Below are 16663 nucleotides of genomic sequence, written 5' to 3'. Positions count from 1 at the left end.
CGATAATACGTTGAAACGCCCATGGATGGAGTTGACTTTTAAACGTTGAAAAGTAGTTTAAAACAACATAGGAAAATACCATGGTGAGGAGGAACAACTCCTTTATTGTGCCACGAAGCAGCTCTTTCCTTGTGCCACGGAGCAACTCTTTTCCTCCTTCCTTGCGCCACAGAGTAACTTCCGTCCTCCTTCCTTGCGCACACATCAACCACGGAGTCGCGGGAGCTGAACAAAGATCGGTGCAGTTGTGCAAGGCTGCGCTCACGGCCCCACCTCTCCTGGAGCCAGTGGGCCTCCAGCGGCCGCGACAGCAGAGAGCAGTAGTAGGCGACGATGGCAGAGTGCAAAGCGCACACCGCATGGTGTCCTCGGGCTTCAAGTGAGCAGAATAAGGCAAGTGTGCGGGAACTAGGCCGGACTAGACTGCAATAATGGACCCAAAGAAGCTAATGGGCGGAAAGAGGGCCGAAACGTGTGAAATGCTATGTTTTACAGCTTAGAGCATTTAATTGGTGCAATACGTCTTTTTAGGCCTACTCGTGTAACGTATCAGTGTTTTAGCATCTAATAAGTGTTTTGTCGTTTAAACATCGCTTAAATGACATTTTAATAACATTGATCCGAAGTGGTCTAGAATGAGCCACCGGAGTCCGCAACTCAGTAGGTGATGGCCACAGAAGGGGCCAATGTCATCGTGCTAAACGAGTTAGCAAGAGACTGTTGGTACCAAACCCTAGCCCACGACGTCCAAGATGGAGCCGGGTGAAGCAACGACCGCGTGCGAGGGAGAATCAAGGGCCAGTGCAGCGCCGATGGAGCCGAAGGTGAGGGCTCAAGCGGACACCCAGGACCGCCGAAAGACAGAGTGGCAAGTAGCGTAGGATGAGGCGGCAGTGGGAGCGATGTGGGGCCACAAAATGTCGGACCAGGTTACATAGTGATATGGCCGATCCACAGGTTGCAGAGGAATGGCCAGGGTGTGCCATCCTTGCCAGAACCACCATCTCCGCCTCCAGTGCAGCCACCACCACCATGCTTGTGCCGACAATGGTTACCTCCACCATAGCCGGTAGGAGGGCTAGAGGGGGCAAGTGGATGAGGTGACGGGATCCCAGAGGTAGGAGTGGAGGGTGAGGGGTGCTGAGACGGCCCACCGGGACCGAGGCTGTAGAGAGCCTATGCGGTGGTGGGAGGAAGCGAGACCCCCTTAGTGGGCTCCTAAAGGATGAAGTCATTCCGGACCTTCTAGAAGTAGGGGAAAGGAACAGACCCACAATCCAAGTTCGTAGGTGGTCGTAGCGCTCGTTGAGACAGCAAAGGAGGTTGAGGACGAGTGTACAGGAGGAGACCGTCTCCCCGAGGTCACAGAGAGCATCTGCCATACCCTTCATCTGGCGACAATACTTAGTGACAGAGAGGTCGACCTAGACGAAGATATGTAAGGCGACGGCGAGGTGAAGGGCACAAGCCTCATGGTTGTCGAGGAACTAGTCCTCGATGGCAACCCAGGCCTGGCGAGCAATGCCCACCATACTGACAGACGATGTCCTGCAACTCGATAGTGACAGTGCCGAGGAGCCAAGACAGAACCACATTGTGCACATGACGCAAGGAGGGCACAAGCAGGCAGTCGTCAGTGAGCACATGGTCGTCAAGGGCATAGCGCTGCAAGGTGAGGACAAGGTCGCGCCAGCGAGCGTAGTTGGAGGTGGTCGGGTCAAGAACGACTGTGGCTAGCAACAAGATGTTCTAGACACCAATCGCCTAAGCGTGAAGGTTGGCCATGACAGAGGCTTCATAAGTGATGGAGGCATCGACATCGCCGGGGGCGAAGGGCGTGTTCTCGACAGCAACCACCTCCAGTTAACGCTTGGCTTCCGCGAGTTAACAGGCAAGAACATCCACAGAGGCACGTTCCTACTCCTAGACAAGGACAGCAACCCGCTCACGCGCGGTGGTAATAACATACTTGGCTGCGTGAAGAGCAACGACAAGGGTGGAATGGGTCATAACCACCTCATCATGAAGGGCACAACCAACGAAGAGGCCCACAAAGGGAAAGCCAGCCACCCCGACAGCGCTAACAAGCGGAGGACCTACGCCAAAGCCAGCGGCGACGAAGACAAGGGCCAGCCATGCAGCCGCCCGTAGCCTAGCTGCGTGGGATAGGGTGGAGGCAGGGAAGAAGCGCCAGTGGCTACCCCAATGTCAGTCGGGCCCACAGCTGGGTCCAGCGGGCTATCAACGTCAAGGCCGGAGACAAAGGCAAGCACCCAGGGCCCGACAACGACCAGGACGAGAAAAGGAGGAAAGAGGGGGAGGCAACGCCGAGGTTGGGGAAGGTCGCGCCAGGGGGGTTGCGGCAGCTAGCAGCCAGCCATAGCCGATGTCGACTGGGAAGAGGAGCAGGCGGCTAGGGTTAGAAGGCTACTGATACCAAATTAAATGAGGGATTAACCAGAATGTGTGTAGATACATATAGAAGCACCATAATGGGTTGGATACAAGGCCTAGGGCCAATAGGAAACAACACACTAACAAAAACGGATGGGTTCGTATTTAATATTAGAGAACAAAACATGTATGAAATTTAAAAAATGCACAATTTATTCTTTTTGGCAAGAAGGCATAAGATTAACCCTATTTTTACTCATTTAATTAGAGACATCTTTTGTATTCTTACATTATCAATACTAGTCATGAACTCATAATATGCCCCCCTGCCAGCATTTTATTTGTAGACGGATCTGAAGATGTAGATGAAGATTAAAATAATCAATGGGGTTACATGGAAAAGAAAGCTCAGGCTTTAGTATGCAATAGTATCTCTGTAGCCATAAATCTAGTTTATGTTATCGGAGGTTCCTAACTGATGATTTTGCCATCAGATAGCATGGCTTAAAGAGACTTGATACTAAGATGGTATAGAGTAAAACACGACTAATTAAGTGGCAAATACTCAGTGAATATCTTGAATGTTCGAGCTGAGTTATTCAAGTTTCTGACTGCTACTTGGGCGCTCGCCTGCTCTGGCCTTCAGCACGGCTGCCGGCCACGCCCAGCATAGGACCTGAGCTAGCAGATCTTTTTTGAAATGACCGACAGGAGTTCAGGAGTTCTACCACTTCTATGTGCCTGGTCATGGTACTTCTGTGAACAGATTTCTGAGGAACAGCCACCAACTTTATTGTTGCAAACAATTAAGTTTATTTGTTGATAAAAAACTGAAATGAAAAGGGTTAGTGCTTTGCAAATTTTTAGAAACGTTGCAACAAGTGCTTGTTCGATGATTCGGTCAGTAGCGCTAGCGCCTAGCAGAAAATCTGGACCAACCTAGTTCGGTTATAGGTTTTGGACAGGTATATTTTGGATCCTGATTTTTATTACCCAAATTTTTCATTACCCGAATTACCCGACCCGAAAAAATCGGGTAACCCGAATGCCCAGCCTACCAGCGTGCGCCGTGCATGAGAAGGTTTCCTTTTTAATGCAATGCCAGGAGATTGCCCCCCGCCCCTGGGGTCCCCTTTGAGTAAACCAGTGTCCTTCATATTATTAAAATAAGATGACTTCAAAAAATGAGAATACATATAAAGATGGAAGATATTTACCTTATGTACAGTTGCAACGTGTATTCTCCTTTGGAAAGTCTGACATAACTAGGGTAAACGTCTCCGGACGAGTAAATACGCTGATTAACACAAAAAAAGTATATTCTAAGCAAGGCAACATCAGATAAGTTGGTTGGGCTAAAAAGGGAAGCAAGAGTAACATCGATAAATCATAGTGATGCCTAGACCGGAATTCAATCAATTGGCAAAATAAGTTATTACTTCCATAGTTTCTCTGATTATCTCACATTATTAACAAAAGTTTAATTTTTAAGAAGAGTGAAAACACAAATTACGAAGTACACAATGATCTATGCAGAACAGGGAAAATATGAGGATGAATTAATCAACACCAGAGAAACAACCAATGGAAATAAAACATTTAAAATCCACCACCATTGGAAGGGACAGATAAGTTAAGGAAATAATTTTCTATAAGCAAAAGAAATGCACCTTGTTTGAATCTGATATTCTATAAAACTGAGACTCAAATTTATTGTCATATATTCTGTTGTTAAGCAGTGGCACATGGGGCTTTATTTCAGCATTGTCTTCTAATTTGAACTTGTAACTGCAGAGATTCAATGAGAGAAAAAATGAAAAAAAAGGCAAACAAGTCTTGAGTATTGACAAGAATGTATAGGTATGTCAAAAGCAAATATAAACTCACGTTAAGGTCAGGGCAATAATTTGCTTGCCAGAGGGCAATTTATCACGGTCAGTGGGAAGTGAAGAAAGATTACACTCCACGGGTCGATAAGGTATCCTGATCTGCAAGCTTAAAAATAAATATACGGAAAGAAAGAAAAAAATCTCTTCAGATTTCTACAGATTCTCAACTGACCTTGTTCAGGGTGCCAACAGGAACAAGCTTCTCTGACGCTAGAAGTGATCTAGCAACTATAAGCAAGGGTGACTCACCATCAAGGGTACTTACTTTCTGATCAATGGATATTCCATGCAGCACAATCTACAATGTGTAATGAAAATAATCAGCAAGGAAATAGCTGGTATAAGAAAATTGCCTCACCAGTCAACTTACAAATTTATCTAGGAGACCAAGAATTAAGGCTGATCAGAGAGAAAGAAGAAAGAAAGGAAGAAAACTATTGATGTAGACAGGAGCACCTCAAAATCAACACAGGTAGGTTCATGGCTAGCAATTCCACTAGACCAGAACTGGGCTATGGACAACTCCAAAGTTAAGCCACCTTCTACAGGAAAACTGAAATTCTTTGAAGATGGAGAAGAGAAAGTAACAACAGCCTCCCATTTAACAGGTCGCTTCAGTGGACAGATCTGTCATATACTCATATTCGATATTAGAGATTGCATCTTAGAAATAGGAATTACGATAAAATCCTATGTAGTATACCTGAACAGTGTCCAAAAAGAATCTTCTAGGAGTATCAAAAGCTGATGTTCGCATAGTAACTTCCGCCCATGAAGCTCCAAAAGGTACATTTATGAACCTCCTTTCAATATGACCTGCAGGCAAGAATATGTATAAAAAAGTTGCCTTTACCTTGAACCTAGAAAATTTGTCACTCCCTCCCAACGTTGGTATACATTGGTGCACTTACAAGGTAATCATAAGTGCAAACCATAATAAAATTAAGGGGGTGTTTGGTTTCTATGGACTAATTTTTAGTCCCTCCATTTTATTCCATTTTAGCCCCTAAATTACCAAATACAGAAACCAAAATAGAGTTTTAGTTTCCGTATTTGGTAATTTAGAGACTAAAATGGTACAAAATTGAGGGACTAAAAATTAGTCCCTAGAAACCAAACACCCCTTAAGTGTACATCCAAAAACAAAGATATATAAGTTCGAAAAAAGGACTTTTAGCAGGCAGTAGCAATGAATACCAGATTGAAAACGAAGGTTTGAAATTGACAATAGTGGTGGCTCTCCCAATAGAGCAATAGGCTTTATTACAGTAATTGGCACACGGAAAATAGGCCCACGCCATGGTGCTTTGTAATCTATGCCATAAACTTCAAAATAGTGAAGGCCACTGCTGATATTAGCAGGATTGACAACAATGCTGCAAAAAAGTTAAGAAAAAACAAATGAAAATTTTAACTCAGCAGAATTGAAGTCACATATTGATCAAATAGTTTTGATTTACTATTAATATTGTGCAAATTGAAAGAGAATGCATATCATTTACCAAGTTTATGGTTTGATATGAAACAACATTCAGCTTCAATTGAAGAGCTTATGCTATCGCTTCAATAAAAGTTTGCAGCAAAAAGTTAATGACCATCGTCCAGCGACAAAATCATGTGTTATCATATCCATAGTTATCAAGGCGGTAAGGTGATATAAGGCGACCGACCCTCTTTTTATCTTTTAGACGATAAAGCATAAGGCGAGGTGACGCCTAAATTATATAAATAAATATAAAAAAATAGATTAGACAATATTTATTTATATATCGTTAGTTTCAAGTTAATAAGCAAGCTAGCACTTTTATAAGGTCTACTAGGTCCAATTTCAGCCTTATAGAAGCAGAAAAAAGAAGCGCACAGTGAGTGATCTAGCCCAACTCGGCCCAACTTGGCCCAAAACACATTTTTTGGTTAAAACTCAGCCACCAGCAACCTAGCAGCCGCCAGCCTCTCTCTTGCTCACACTACAGCTCTTCTCAATCCTCTCTCTCTCCCTCCCCCGCAGCTCTCATCTACCTCTCTCTCTCCGTCGGTTCTTCCACCGCAGCTCTCCCTCCTCCGATGACCGGAGCACTGTGCGCCGCTGAGGAAGGAGGCAGCAGCTGCACACCGCCGCCGCCACACAGGTCGATCCCGCTTCTCTGTTTCCAGCCGCCGCCGCTCAAGCTCTAGGCGTCGCCCCGCCGATGCCCCGAGAACGCCCCACCGACACCCCGCCGGAGCCTTACGCCGCAGCGGCGCCTTACTCCCCGACGCAAGGCGAGCTAGACGCCTTGCCCTGTGAGCGCGCCTTAGCGCTAAGGCGGCACTTAATGGACGCCTTCATATGCATGATCATATCAAGTCGTCTGACTAAGCGTGGTCGGGCTGATTGGGCCACGGCGATCAGCTATGCACTACGATTAGTCATGATTAATCACGATTAGTCGGGTTGATCGGTGCCATGGCGACTAGAATCGATTAGACGATTTGTCCACACCCCTTTCTAACATTGATTGGTGCCTAGGCGCAGCTCCTTTTTCATGTGCCGAATAAGGTCCGGGCCTTCTCCATTGTTCTAGTTTCAGAAGTTGGCAATGGTGCCAACACCCTTTTCTGGACTGATAAATGGATCTTTTTTTTCTCGAACGCGCAGGAGGACTGCACGTCATTATATTAAGAAAGGAAAAGGTCCAAGAGGACCAAAGTACAATGCCCGTAGGGCAAACAGAACACTTGACCACAATCTAGACCCTACTCATAATAGCAGGAAGACCAAAACTTGCTAGCTGCTTAGCCCCAGCCCTCTCCCAACAACTTAACTCATTCAGAAATAAGCTTTTAACAAAACACGGGGAAGGGTTTACACCATCAAAAACAGCTTTGTTTCTAGTCAGCCATATGCACCAAGACCCCAAAATGATGAGACTGTTGAAGCCTTTCTTTCTGATTTTGGGCACCTTCTTAAGCGCCTTCCTCCACCAATCAGCAAATGAGATTTCATCAACAGCAGGAATGAGATCCCCAAGACACAAGGGAACAAGAATAGCATGCCAAAATTGCCTAGCAAAACTGCAAGTACACAGAAGATGTTGCACTGTTTCCTGCTCTTGGTCACAAAGAACACAAACAACCGGATGTTGCAGCCCTCTCCTCCTTAGTCTATCAGCAGTCCAACACTTATTCCTTATCGCCAGCCAGAGGAAGAACTTGCATTTTGGGGGAGCCCAGAATTTCCACAAACGTTTCCATGGCTCAAACGAAATTGAACCCATGAAAAAAGCCTTATAGCAAGGCTTTGAGGAGAACATCCCAGAAGAAGAGTGCATCCAAACATGTCTGTCAGCATCATGAGAGAGCCTAACTTCCCCCAAAGTATCCCATAACAACAGATATTGCTGCAACCCACTCAAGGAAAGAGCACCATGAATATCACTGACCCAATGCCAATTATCCAGAGCATGTGCCACCGTTCTGGAAGAATACGCCTTGCGGCCAACCATACCCACCACCTCAGGGGCAATGTCCTAGATAGTATTCCCATGAATCCATCTATCCGACCAGAAGAGAGTAGTAGCCCCATTCCCTAAAATGGTAAAAACCGACAAATCAAAGAACTGTCTAACCTGACGTTGCACTGGGAGGGACAGCCCACGCCAAGGTCTGCTTTGATCCGTCTTTTCCAACCATAACCAGTTTGCCTGCAATGCCCAGCTTTTGAGCTTAAGGTTAGGGATCCCAAGCCCACCAAGCCTCAGAGGCCTCGTGACAACTTCCCATGGAACAAGACAGCTACCACCATTAACCTCCTTTCTTCCTCTCCAAAGAAATCCTCGCCGAATTTTATCAATTGATTTAATAACCCACTGAGGGACATTGATTGCAATAAGAAGATAAGTCGGAATGGCCGATAGAACAAACTTCACCAACGCAGTCCGCCCAGCCAGGTTGAGCAGCCGAGCCTTCCAGTTAGGCAGTCGATCTGCAATCTTCTCAATTCATAACTTAAGGTCACATTTCCTCGATTTTTTATCAGAGATGGGCAGCCCCAGATACCTGCAAGGAAACACAGCGGGACTGCAATGCCGCACACTGCAACCAGCAAGCACCTGCTGATCATCACATCTAATTGGAATAGCACTGCTCTTGAGCATATTGGTTACCAGACCAGAAGCCGAACCAAAACAGTTTAGTATTATCTTAGCACAATTCAGATCTGCTTCAATTGGCTTTATAAAAAGGACCACATCATCCGCATAGATGGAGACTCGACTGCGGACATCAACTCCCCCAAGGCCCTGCAACAAGCCTCTATTTTCAGCAACCCGGAACAAGCTGCTAAGCACATCCATAACCAACACAAATAACATGGGAGAAAGAGGATCTCCCTGGCGAAGACCTCTCCGATGAAAAATATGATTACCAGGCGAGCCATTCAGAAGCACCTGAGTAGAAGAAGTGAATAACAAGTTGGAGATCAGATTACGCCAAACAGGACCAAACCCCAAATGTGTCAAAATCTCCAACAAAAACGCCCACGAGACTGAGTCGAAAGCCTTGGAAATATCCAGTTTCAACAGCAAACTAGAGATCTTCCTCTTATGAAGGAACTTAATCGATTGTTGCACTAGCATGAAATTGTCGTGAATTGACCTTCCTCTAATAAAAGCACTCTGGTTAGCTGCCACTAGGTCTTGAAGATATGGTCCCAAACGATTAGCGAGGATCTTAGTGACCAGCTTAGCAAAACTATGTATCAAGCTAATTGGTCGAAAATCACCAGCTGAGGAAGCATCTTCCCTCTTTGGAAGAAGAATGAGATACGCTGAGTTCAACAAATCAAGTTTATAGGCATCTCCATGATAAAGGGAATTAAGAGCAGCCATTATGTCGACCTTAATGATGTCCCAGCATGTCTTGTAAAATTTTCCTGTAAAACCATCAGGCCCAGGGGCCTTATCAGAAGGGAGACAAGCAATGGTGTCCCTAACCTCCTTCTCTAAAAAAGGCTGCTCCAAAACAGTTAGATCCATCGCAGCCCTGTGACAACTACTCAGATCAATAGTAAATGGCCTCTGCAAATCAGCCCCCAGCAGGTTATGAAAATACTCCTCAAGAATTTGTTGCATGTCAACATGATTGGTAGCCAATCTTCCATCTTCCTCAAGTTTGGAAATGAAATTCTTTTTCTTTCGATAACATGCCTGCGAATGAAAGAACTTAGTGTTGGCATCACCCTCCTTTAGATAGTGGATCCGTGATCTCAACCGAGCAACAGTCCTTTCAAGAGACGCGAGGCTAAGACACCGCTGCTTCAACAAGTTTAGCAACCAAACTTCCCCACTGGACAAAATTCTGATATCCTGCGCCATTTCCAGCCTATGCAACACTTCTCTGACAAGCCCCAGCTGCAACCTTACATTACCCACTTCTTTATGCCCCCAGGACTGCAATGCGCGAGCTAACCTTTTAAGCTTCAATGACACTTGCTCCAACGGGCAGGAGCCCGCAAGCTCCAGGACGCACCCACCACCTCCAGAAAACCAGGAAATTTGGGCCAGAAACTCTCAAAATGAAACCGTCTTTTCCCCAAGCAGCCCTCTCTGACCTTGAGGATCAAAGGACAATGATCTGAAGATGTGGTAGCATTACTATGAAGAGAAGCGTCTGGAAAAAGATCTTCCCAACAGCTAGTGCAAAAGACATGGTCCAGCTTAACAAGAGTTGGAGCATCTCTCTGGTTGGACCAAGTAAACCTCCTTCCCTTCAAATGAATCTCTTTCAGATCCAAGGAATTAATAAGCCTACGGAAGTCCCCCAACATAGCCCTGTTAATATTGGAATTGTTCTTGTCTTCCTCCCTGAAAATCAGATTAAAATCTCCCCCAATGATCCATGGTCCCACACAGGTATTTCTGATTTCTCTTAATTCGTGAAGAAAGGAGGATTTAAGATTGTCCTGGTGAGGACCATACACTCCAGTGAACCACCAGCAAGAACCATTTGTGATCTTAGGGCAGAGAATTTGTGATATTGCTCCAAGGATTTTTCAATGTATTCCCAACAGGATCACAAAAAGAAGAACTGTGCAAGAGGCTCTCCTAAATAGAAGATGGATCTCAGATATTAAGGGGGCCCTCTCGGTGGGAGTTTTGGTGGATTACCCTCAGATTTGGAACCTTATGTCTGTGATAGTGTTGCAGCCTACTATTGAAGACAAACATGTTTTCAGTATTGCCCCAAACGGTATCTATTCAGCAAAAGTGGCTTACGAAGGATTCTTCATGGGATCTACCTTTTTCAGCCACTATTCCAGGGTATGCAGGACTTGGGCCCCGCCTAAATGCAGATTTTTCTTTGGCTTGTTGCGCACATGTGTTGGACCGCTGACAGATTAGCTAGAAGAGGGCTGGATCACCCTCCGATATGCCCTCTGTGTGATCAAGAGGAGGAAACCTTAGACCATCTCCTGGTTTCCTGTGTTTTCTCAAGGATTTTCTGGTTTCAGCTTCTGAGGACTTTCGACCTTCATAGGCTCGCCCCTCAGTTTGGTTCGACCTCCTTCATGAGCTGGTGGGAGGAAGCCTCTTCTTTGGTCAGTGGTCTGGTTAGAAAGGGGTTGAATTCTCTGATTGCGTTGGGAGCTTACATTATTTGGAACCACCGCAACAGATGTGTCTTTGATAACTTGATTCCTAATGTGACTTTAGCCATTAGGATGGCTATGGAGGAAAGATGGATGTGGGAAATGGCTGGAGCTAAAGGGCTTTCCTATCTGTCTGCCCCCCCCCCCCCCCTTCTTGAGGTTTAGCCTCGGAGGCCTTTTTTTCTTCAGTAGTTTGTTGTTGTCCCAGATGGACTATTTTGGTTTTTTAGTTTTTCGACCTCCGTAAGGAAGTCGGTCGTTTTGTATCTGGTCTACTTAGACCTTGTTTTTTCTTCTTAATACAATGATGCACAGTTCTCCTGCGTTTTCGAAAAAAACATTGGTCATCATCAGCCATGATCAGATGTGAGTGACATGTGTTATCTTTTTGTATGTGTTCATATAAACAGATAAATGGCAAACCTAGTGCCAGAGGCTCCCATATGAGTCGGGTCTTAAGAAATGGTCAAATCGAGGCAAGCCTTCCCACTCAATGCGGAGAGGCTGCTTCGAACCCGTGATCTGGTGACATATGTTTATATGTGTTCATGTAAACAGATGACACAACAAAAACACTATACTGAAGTCAGCCAGACTGAATATAAAAGAAAACGATATGGTTGTGGCTGAATACACAAAAGATACTAACTTGAAACTGCGTCCATTGTTTGTCACCAGTATATACTCAGGAATTTGAACCACAGAGGTATCAGTAGAATGCAGTTGCAGGCACTCCTCAAAAGGAACCAGTTGCTCCAAGTTACTCGCGCCCTCATGAAATTTTGGGTCAAGTTGCACAGTCCACTGAAAAGCAAAACAGTTAATACAGTAGCAGTAGAAACCTTATTTTTTTAAAAGAAAAAAACACGTGTAAAAGCACATCTTCCATTGGTCAATGATGCTTCTTGCACCTCCAGCCTCTTCTGGGGAAGAAAAAAATTCAAAACAGGGCATTGTAACCCAAACAGGTTAGCAGGAACTGACCTCACTTGTTTGGCAGCATGCATTGCCCCCGCGGAGGTATATTCCTCTTAGTTTTGGAACTGCAAGGCATACATGCTACCACGTTATCCTATATGTAATATATCAAATCAACACAATTATCAATACAAATCCTTTAGCTTGCATGTCATGAAAACACAATCAGCTTAGTGCACAGTTTTGCAAAATTGGTCACAAAGGTCCTTGCCAACAGGTTTATGGTCTCTCCAAACCAAAGTGCATTTATAAAAGGAAGGTTTATTCAGGACAATTTTATGCTTGTGCAACAGACATCAAGGCTGCTTCACTAACAAAACATGGCTCGGCTCCTTTTCAAACGGGATATAACTAAAACTTTAATTCTGTGTCTTGGCCTTTCTTAATTGAAGTGATGCAGCAGGCTTTGGACAAATTTGGAGAGAGATTATTTGTGGGTTATTAGCTTCTTCTACCTTAAAGGTGCTTCTAAATGGGTGCCCAGGAGTAATGATTCAACATAGAAGAGGGGGCTTAGATAGGGAGACCCCCTTTTCCCAATGCTTTTTATTCTTGCTATGAATGTTCTTGGCCTTCTCTTCTCCAAGGCTGAGGAGGCAAGATTACTCCAACAATTATCAAGAAGGAAGAAGCTCCACAGGGTCTCTATATATGCTGATGATGTGGCTCTATTTTTGCATCCTACTGATGCAGATATCTCCACTACCTTTGATATCCTTCAGTTGTTTGGAGATGCTTATGGCCTTCACAACAATGCACAGAAGTCTAATGTATAACCTATCAGGTGCTCTGAGAAGACCATTTTAGAGGTCCAAAACAGGCTGCCATGTGAAATTGCTTCTTTTCCCTGCAAATATTTGGGCCTTCCTCATTCCTTGCACAAATTATCCAAGCAACAGTTCATGTCCCTGGTGGAAAAAATTGCTGACCAACTCACCAACTCCCAAACTGGAAGGCAGATTTAATGAGTAGGGCAGGAAGAAGAATCCTAGTGCAGCATGTCCTTACTGGGATGTCTATTTATGCAGCAATGGCAATTGATTTCCCCCAATGAGCCATTGATGTCATTGATAAAATAAGAAAAGGCTTCCTATGGAAAGGTAGAAAAGAAGTAAATGGAGGACACTGCTTGGTCGCATGGGGCAATGTATGCCGACCTCTGCATTTGGGAGGGTTGGGAATTTCGAGTCTCCCTGAAGTTTGTTGGGCACTTTGCATGAGATGGTTATGGCTACAAAAAAACTGGGCAGGTCTCCCAATACAAGTTCCAAGCAAAGCTAGATCCTTCTTCTCTAGAGTGTTGATTACTGAGATTGGCAATGGGTCAAACACTTTGTTCTGGACAAATAGGTGGATAAATGGTAGAAGGGTTTCACATATTGCTCCGAGATTGTTCGGTATAATCCCAGAAAGCATAACAAGCAAATGGATTGTGCAAGAAGCCTTGTTGAACAGAAGACGGATTGCAGATATTGATAGATTACTTGTTATTTCTCTGGGATTCTCTGTCTTTGTGCTGCAGCGTACTATTGAAGACAGGCACATTTTTTACTTGGCAACTGAAAGGCAAATATTCTGCAAGTTCAGCTTACAAAGGCATCTTTTTAGGGTCAAGCTCCTTTGGGCATTACAAAAGAGTTTGGAGATCATGGGCTCCACCAAAGTGTCGATTCTTCATGCAGCCAGTGGCCCAGAATAAGTGTTGGACTGCAGACAGATTGCCAAAAAGAGGATTGAATCATCCTACCAGATGTCCCCTATGTGATCAGGATTCAGGATCATGAATCTATCAACCACCTGTTGGTTTTTTTTTCTCGAAAGCGCAGGAGAACTGCGCCTTTAATTATATTAAGAAGAGGAAAACATAATACAAAAAGACACTCCTTACGGAGGCCAAAAACAAGCATAAATAAACAAATCCATGAGGAATTCAGGCTACCGACAATGGAGCAGCCAAATAGGAGAGACCCTTGGCTCCTGCTAGCTCCCAAAGGCTTCTCTCCTCATCAGCCTGCTTCAGGATTCGAGAAAGGCTGGGGTTCTCTCCATCAAACACACATCTATTGCGGAGGTTACATATCTTCCAGGCTCCCAAAATAATGAGAGAATCCAGCCCTTTCTTGACCATTCCCTGCACTGCCTCTGCAGCCCCCTTCCACCACTCCAAGAAGGATGTGAGGCCAGGCTGTGGGGCCAGGGCATGTAACCCAAATTTCCTTAAGAGCATATACCAGAAAATTCTTGTGAAGACGCAGGAAATAAGGAGGTGGTTCATGGTTTCATCTTCTTGGTCACAAAGAGGACACCTGTGTGGGGACGATCAGCAGTCCAGCATCTGTTGTGTGCCACCAACCAAATGAAAAAACGGCACTTTGAGGGGGCCCAAGATCTCTAGATTCTTTTGTAGTGATCAAAGGTAGCAGATCCTAAGAACAGGCCTTTATATGCTGCTTTTGTTGTGTATTTACCATCTGAAGCAAGGCTGAAAACATGTCTATCCCTTATCTTTGGTTGTAACTCAATCTCTGAGAGGGATTCCCAAAGTTTTAGATATTCTACCAAGACTCTTACTGTAAGAGCCCCCCTAATATCTGAAATCCATCTCCTGTTTAGAAGTGCTTCCTTCACCGTCCTTCTGTTAGCAATTCTTCTTGGAATTGACTTGTACAGACTGGGGGCAATATCAGAGATTCGAGTGCCATGCAGCCATCTATCATTCCAGAACAAGGTGTTTGAACCATCCCCAACCTTAGAAATAAGGGCCATAGAGAAAAAAGCCCTAGCTTTGTTTGGGACATGTATGGGAAGGCTTGCCCAAGGCCGCCCCAAATCTGTTTTCTGCAGCCACAACCATCTCATGCGGAGAGCCCAACAAAGCTCTGGGAGACTAGAGATTCCCAAGCCTCCCAGCTGAAAGGGTCGACACACCTTTCCCCAGGCTACCAAACAATGTCCTCCCTTTGCTTCCTTTCTGCCTCTCCATAGAAAACCTTTTCTTATCTTATCAATGGCATCTAAGGCCCATTGGGGAATGTCAATTGCCATTGCTAAATAAACTGTCATGCCTGTGAGAACATGTTGCACCTGAATTCTCCTTCCTGCTCTGGACATCAAGTCAGCTTTCCAATTAGGGAGTTGATCTGCAATTCTTTCAACAAAGGGCTGGAACTGCTGCCTAGAAAGCTTATGCAAGGATAGGGGGAGCCCCAAATACCTGCAGGGGAAGGTTGCCATCTCACAAGGCAGCAAGCTCTGAACTTCCATCAAGGTCCCCTCGGGGCATTGGATAGGATATACATTTGATTTCTATGCATTATTTATGAGGCCAGAAGCATCTCCAAAAAGTTGCAGGATGTCTAAAGTGATAGAAGTTTCTTCAGCAGTAGGATGTAAAAACACAGCCACATCATCTGCATATATAGAAATCCGATGGAACTTAATTCTTCTAGATAACTGTTGTAGCAAACCTGCTTCTTCCGCTTTAGAGAATAAAAGGCCAAGAACATCCATAACTAGGATGAATAGCATGGGGGAAAGAGGGTCTCCCTGCATAAGCCCTCTCCTATGGGCTATATGTTCCCCCGGGGAACCATTGAGCAACACTTGTGTAGTGGAGGAAGCCAATAACCCACAAACAATATCCCTCCAGATATGACCAAAATCAATCTGTTGCATGACTTCAATTAGGAAGGGCCAGGAAACTGAATCAAAAGCCTTAGTGATATCAAGTTTGAGGAGCAGGCGAGGCAGTTTTTGTTGGTGTAACAGCCTTGCAGTTTGTTGTACTAACATGAAATTATCTTGGATGAACCTCCCCTTTATAAATGCGCTTTGAATCGGAGAGACCAACTCATTTAGCCTTTTGGTGTCTTCACAAGAGTCTTCTGGTATAACCTTCTAAGGAAGTTTGGCCTACATTACTTAGCCCCACAGCCGGCTACTATCTCTTTCTTGGACTGGTGGAAAAGGACCTCCGCTGCTGTATCTGGAAATCTGGAATGGTTAAGAAAGGCCTGAACTCCCTCATCACTCTTGGGGCCTGGATGATCTGGAAACATCGGAATAGAGCAGTTTTTGATAGAGTATATCCCAACCTCAGTCTTCTCCTTGAGTATGTAGATGAGGAAAAGCAAAAATAGCAGATTGTTGGTGCCAAAGGTCTATCCTTTTTGGCAGCCCCTTCTCTTACTGCTTAGGGGCTTCTGTTTTAGTTTGGTGTGATTATGGATCCCTACCTGTACGGTTGTTTTGGCCACCATAAGGAGAGTCTTGTATTTGGGTCTTCTTCAGACCTTTTTGTTTCTTCCTCCTAATATATAATGGGGCGCAGTTCTCCTGTGCTTTTCGAGGAAAAAAATACTAAAACAGAGAGGGTATTTACCTGACTTTCCCACTTGATTGATTGAGATTCTATAAGAAACAAGTGGCAACTTCTTAGCCTGCTGTGCATATTCAAAAGCCCTGCCAAAGCAAAACTAATGTCAACTGAAATTCCAACACAACATATCACAAAAATTTCGTCAAATAGAATAACATGTACAAGTTAACTACGGCTAACCTATCAACTTGCAAAAGCCCATTTCCTGTGGTCAGTTTCTCCTCAGGTGCATTACTTATAGATGCGGCTGTATTCTCTATTGCTTTTCTTACAGAATAAGGGCTTAATGGAATGCCTTCAGCCTGAAATATATTCCAAATAAGAATAATATGTAGTGTTTTGTCTTGCTTTACACCTTTACCAAACATAGAAAAGGGTGTACTGCATTAATGAACA

The 16663-nt window shown here is 44.6% G+C and overlaps 1 protein-coding gene and 1 long non-coding RNA gene across 3 annotated transcripts in view; both read right to left on the bottom strand.

Annotated features, from left to right (window-relative positions):
• The window catches only part of LOC103627523 (tripeptidyl-peptidase 2), a 66139-nt gene that overhangs the window by 44113 nt on the left and 5363 nt on the right, over positions 1 to 16663 (bottom strand). For both annotated transcript variants that reach the window (XM_008647817.4, XM_008647816.2), the window contains exons 13-23: positions 16448 to 16569; positions 16271 to 16350; positions 11896 to 11954; positions 11561 to 11715; positions 5481 to 5659; positions 4987 to 5099; positions 4740 to 4910; positions 4456 to 4581; positions 4282 to 4382; positions 4065 to 4182; positions 3612 to 3691 (exon numbers count right to left, since the gene is read on the bottom strand). In XM_008647817.4, coding sequence (XP_008646039.1) covers positions 3612 to 3691; positions 4065 to 4182; positions 4282 to 4382; positions 4456 to 4581; positions 4740 to 4910; positions 4987 to 5099; positions 5481 to 5659; positions 11561 to 11715; positions 11896 to 11954; positions 16271 to 16350; positions 16448 to 16569 — 1304 coding nt within the window. The remainder of the gene's footprint in view (positions 1 to 3611; positions 3692 to 4064; positions 4183 to 4281; positions 4383 to 4455; positions 4582 to 4739; positions 4911 to 4986; positions 5100 to 5480; positions 5660 to 11560; positions 11716 to 11895; positions 11955 to 16270; positions 16351 to 16447; positions 16570 to 16663) is intronic.
• On the bottom strand, positions 13428 to 16264 carry LOC109939993 (uncharacterized). The gene is made up of 2 exons (XR_002262508.1): positions 16125 to 16264; positions 13428 to 15937 (listed from the first exon to the last, which is right to left on the bottom strand). It is a non-coding gene; the product is annotated as an uncharacterized lncRNA (long non-coding RNA).

The sequence above is a fragment of the Zea mays genome, chromosome 5 (genome assembly GCF_902167145.1).
Source record: "Zea mays cultivar B73 chromosome 5, Zm-B73-REFERENCE-NAM-5.0, whole genome shotgun sequence".
NCBI classification, from domain to species: Eukaryota; Viridiplantae; Streptophyta; class Magnoliopsida; order Poales; family Poaceae; genus Zea; species Zea mays.
The sequence above is the reverse complement of the archived record's forward strand: the minus strand, read 5'-3'. Positions and strand labels throughout refer to the sequence as shown.